Source organism: Priapulus caudatus, unplaced genomic scaffold (genome assembly GCF_000485595.1).
Source record: "Priapulus caudatus unplaced genomic scaffold, Priapulus_caudatus-5.0.1 Scaffold7607, whole genome shotgun sequence".
Classification (NCBI taxonomy): domain Eukaryota; kingdom Metazoa; phylum Priapulida; class Priapulimorpha; order Priapulimorphida; family Priapulidae; genus Priapulus; species Priapulus caudatus.
The window spans coordinates 157-4,662 of record NW_014584668.1 but is presented as its reverse complement, the minus strand read 5'-3'; the positions used below and the strand labels follow the sequence as shown (position 1 = coordinate 4,662).

The following is a 4,506-nucleotide window of genomic DNA, read 5'->3' as shown; positions in this document are numbered from 1 at the left end:
AGAGAGAGAGAGTACGAGAGATGTAGAGAGCGAGTGTTTTACACTCTAAGAATACCATGAAGTGCCCATTTACACTGTGTTTTAAACAGTCCAAGAATGCCATCAAGTTCCTATTTAAACTGTGTTTTAAACTATCTAAGAATGCCATGAAGTCCCCATTTACAGTGTTTTAAACTAAGAATGCCATGAAGTCCCCATTTACAGTGTTTTAAACTAAGAATGCCATGAAGTCCCCATTTACAGTGTTTTTACTGAAAATGCCATGAAGTCCCCATTTACAGTGTGTTAAATTAAGAATGCCATGAAGTCCCCATTTACAGTGTGTTAAACTAAGAATGCCATGAGGTCCCCATTTACAGTGTGTTAAACTAAGCATGCCATGAGGTCCCCATTTACAGTGTTTTAAACTAAGAATGCCATGAAGTCCCCATTTACAGTGTGTTAAACTAAGCACGCCATGAGGTCCCTATTACAGTGTTTTAAACCAAGAATGTCATGAAATCCCCATTTACACTGTATTTTAAACTGTCCAAGAATGCCATCATGTCCCTATTTATACTGTGTTTCAAACTATCTAAGAATGCCATGAAGTCTCTATTTACACTGTGTTTGAAACTATCTAAGAATGCCATGATGTCCCAATTTACAGTGTATTAAACTAAAAATACCATAAAGTCCCCATTTACACTGTGTTTTAAACAGTCCAAGAATGCCATGAAGTCCTCATTTACACTGTGTTTTAAACTATCTAGGAATGCCATGAAGTCCCCATTTACAGTGTTTTAAACTATCTAGGAATGCGATGAAGTCCCCATTTACACTTTTTGTAAACTGTGCAAGAATGCCATGAAGTCCCCATTTAGACTGTGTTTTAAACTGTGCAAGAATGCCATGAAGTCTCTATTTATACTGTGTTTTTGAACTGTATAAGGATGTCCTGCATGCTGGTCTTTCTTTCTTTCTGTCTATGAAACCCATAAAGTCCCCAGTTGTTCTAAGAATTCTGTCATGATCAAAACTTCCGTCTTTTTGAGTAAATCTCTCTCTTTTAGACTCATGATCTCCCTCCTTTCTGTGTCCAGAGGTTGACATGTCTGATTCTTGGAATATCATTAAGTCCCAAGTTACAATGCGTTTTTAAACTGTAAGGATGTCCCTGAGTCCCCACTTATAATTGGTTGTAAGATTACCCTAGAATGTCCTAGAGTGATAATGTAGAAGTGGTGAGCATCCAATCATTTTTGTACACTTCTACATGAAGGTATATGTTTTTTTTCAAATTCCACTTGCATGACTCAGTAACCATACCTGTGTTCCTACTCGTTTGTCCCACTCCTGGTGAGCCACTGCTTGTACTTGGCTGTGCTGAGGTTTCGTCCAGTGTGTTATCTTCCTCATCGGAAGGTTCATCTTCAAGGGCTTCTGCAGATAAATACATGTATATACTGTAGGGTACAAGTTAGTCATCTGAACATTTTAAAACATCAGAAACTAAGTGCAAGAGGGTATGGATATTGTAGCAGCTGACCAATGAAAATGCATCTCCATACAATACTAGGAGTTATATTTCATAAGTGGCATCTGTTTCCGGTGACTGATTAATTTTGAATTACTCTTCCAATTAGCTTTACAAATGCGATGCTATAATCAAGGGGTGAAAATGACTAAATTCACACTTGATTCATGAAGTACCTACCCTCCTCATCAAATGTTATCTCGTCATAGTTCTTCCCTTTGAAATCGGCCAAGCGGTCCGTATTCATCAGGTGAAGAATCTTTGAAACCTTTGCTGCCTGCAAAATGTTTTCTGTCAGGCGGTAAAACTGGCGGTGGACAATTAAGTTATGGCCCATGAATGTGGCCAGCTGGTCCTGGTTTTCCTCCGACAGATTGAGGACCTGGCACATGGTGGCTAACTGCTGCCGAAGCCTTGTGGAGGTTAGTCGATCAGGATGCTCTGCCCCACAGTCCTTGGCAAACTCCCGGAGACATGCTGATCCTCCATATGGATGAATAGCAGCACCTGTAGCAACCATAAAAGCGAAATAATAAATACAGCATTGGTAGCAATTGAACGATACAGTAGTACCAAGTTTTATTCCTCTAGACTCATTCTTGGTAGGAATACTATAGCCATTTTCAGTTTATTGCACTACATGTATATTGCATCCACAACACTTTTCATAGATGTGTAGTCTGTGAGATTAAAGTTTAGTGTATACATCTCTCCAAATTATTAGGCCCTGAGAGCAGGTGAAGTTCTTTTCATGCAAGTACTCCATTGTCAAATCAACAAATTATGATATTGTTGATTCTAGAGTAAACTTGGAAAGGCAAGTCAAACCAAACAGATTTTGGCCCCAAACAATGTGTTTGGTAATATACTAGTAACCACCTGGTTACCCAAAGAAATGATATACACCAAGGGTAGCTGGGCAGTAATCAGTATACCCAACACACAAATTTTGTGTTAGGTATTTTGGTAATGGCCTGGCTACCTGTGGTGTCAGCCATTTTTGTCGAGTCGGTTAGTAATTCTGACATTGCCTTTTCAGTACTGAGTTTAGTAGGATATAGTACATTCTTTGAAAGTAGTTCTAGCTAAGTTATCTGGTGCTTAAACTTGGAGATTGGTAAGTAGTTTTTTCACCCAAAACTATAGGTCGAACTTAATTTTGTACCAACAACTGCATGTTGTATTCAGGTTACACCCATGGTTTTGCTAATAAATTAGACTGATGTGTTTTGAAATAGGACTTATTTGGGGGCCAAAATATTTTTGACTTGCCTCTCTAAAGTTTGACTACAACTGCCCCTTAACTTTACCTCTTCTACCAAAGAGAAAGCATCCAGAAACACCAGCTTCTTCCCTCTTCTCTCTCAGGCACTTCACGTTCTCCACAATATGCCTTGGAATGAGGATCGGCACCTTCCTTCCCCTCTTCCCCCTGGTCTCAATCCTAATATGAGTATGCACTAAGTGCATCTCAAATTTGGTGAGGACTTTTGCCATGTCCTCTTCACCCAACTCATGTTGTGACTTCAGGGCCTTGTCCAATTCCTCAACCTTCACTCTCTCTGTTTCTCCGGCCCTGCGCCGGTTAAACAAAATCAGTTGGGTGAGGGTGCCCTTGGCCAAGCTGGTATACGAATGAAGGATGTCTGTCTCATTCTTCAAACTTGCAGTAGAGGCTGCTGTAAATTTTCTCAAGTGCCTTTCTAGTTTTATTACATCGGCCATGAGTGGCAACAGCTTGGGGTTATTGTACCTCTGTTTATCCAAGGAACACAAAGCCCTCAAGGAAATTTTGTGGTTCCAGTCATTGTTGTAGAGAAGAATGAAATCATCAGCGATCTTCTTCATTTCTTCTTTATCATCATTTTGTGACTTCACAGACTGAAGTTGAAGAATTTCAGCACATTTCCTCAGACTGTGTCCAATTTTGAGGGCCAATGATGGGGTAGAATACTCATTGGTGACCTCCTCATATTTGGCGGTCCCTCTCACTCCTTCAATAAGAGTGTCCCAGTTCGTTGGCATTAGACAGGCCAGAATGGAATATAATGGCTTCTCCATCTTTGATGTTACTACGAGAAGTCTGCCAAGTTCTCGCATCTTTTGGGAGATATATGAATGCTGGTGGACATCATGACCATGTCTGTCATACAGACGGTTCCCCAATTCGATAATCAGGCGATCACCCTCAACTTTTGCCTTAACTTCATCGTCATTCATTCGACATAAAATTTTCTCCCAAAGCTTTTTGTGGGAAGTTTTGACTGGCAGCAGGAGTCTTCCCTTCTTCACTCCACTGCCCCTTGCAGACCCACTGTTGAGATCTTTTTTTGACTGGCACCTCTTCCTGTGCTCCCACAGATCAACCTGTGAATAAAGGCCAAGGCAATACTCACAAGGAATAAGCTTCTTGGTGTTGGCACTTTTCCTTCTGTATTTGGGAACTAACACACCCTTGTTTTTTTCAAAGACAGAATAGTTATGCTTGAAGTTTCCTCTGTTCAGAAGTTTTATGAATGCATCTCTTCTTTCTTTGGTCTTCTTGGGCAGATTAAGAATACGAGCAACATCTGCCTCATTGGAATGTTTGCTCTCCAAGTGTCTGGCCATTTTTACCTTGAACTGCTCACAGTAGAAGCATACATTGGCTTTGCTTCCAGAAGTGCTTTGTACGGCCAATGACCTTTTTTTGGTCAGTGGGAGTTCTTTATCAGTACCATCCTCTGCATCAAATAATTCACTCTCACTTGAGATACCTCTCAGATGCCTCTGTCTAACAGGGAAATTCAGGTCTAGGTCATCAGTAGCTTCTTGCTCATCTCCAGACAGAGAGGCGGCTCCTCCAGAGAGAGATGGGTCTCCTCCAGACACAGATAGGTCTCCTCCAGATAGAGATGGGTCGCCTCCAGATAGAGATGGGGCTCCTCCAGACAGAGATGGGGATCCTCCAGGCAGAGATGGGTCTCCTCCAGACACAGATAGGTCTCCTC

General features: G+C 41.2%; 1 protein-coding gene across 1 annotated transcript; it reads right to left on the bottom strand.

The window, feature by feature from the left end:
• Positions 1 to 1,308: 1,308 nt before the first annotated feature.
• LOC106820147 lies at positions 1,309 to 4,239 on the bottom strand (the record flags this gene model as incomplete). Its single annotated transcript, XM_014824692.1, has 4 exons — positions 1,309 to 1,422; positions 1,697 to 2,023; positions 2,827 to 3,883; positions 4,133 to 4,239. Coding segments are annotated over 4 exons (1,605 nt in total), but the record flags the coding sequence as incomplete, so codon positions are not given.
• Positions 4,240 to 4,506: the final 267 nt, after the last annotated feature.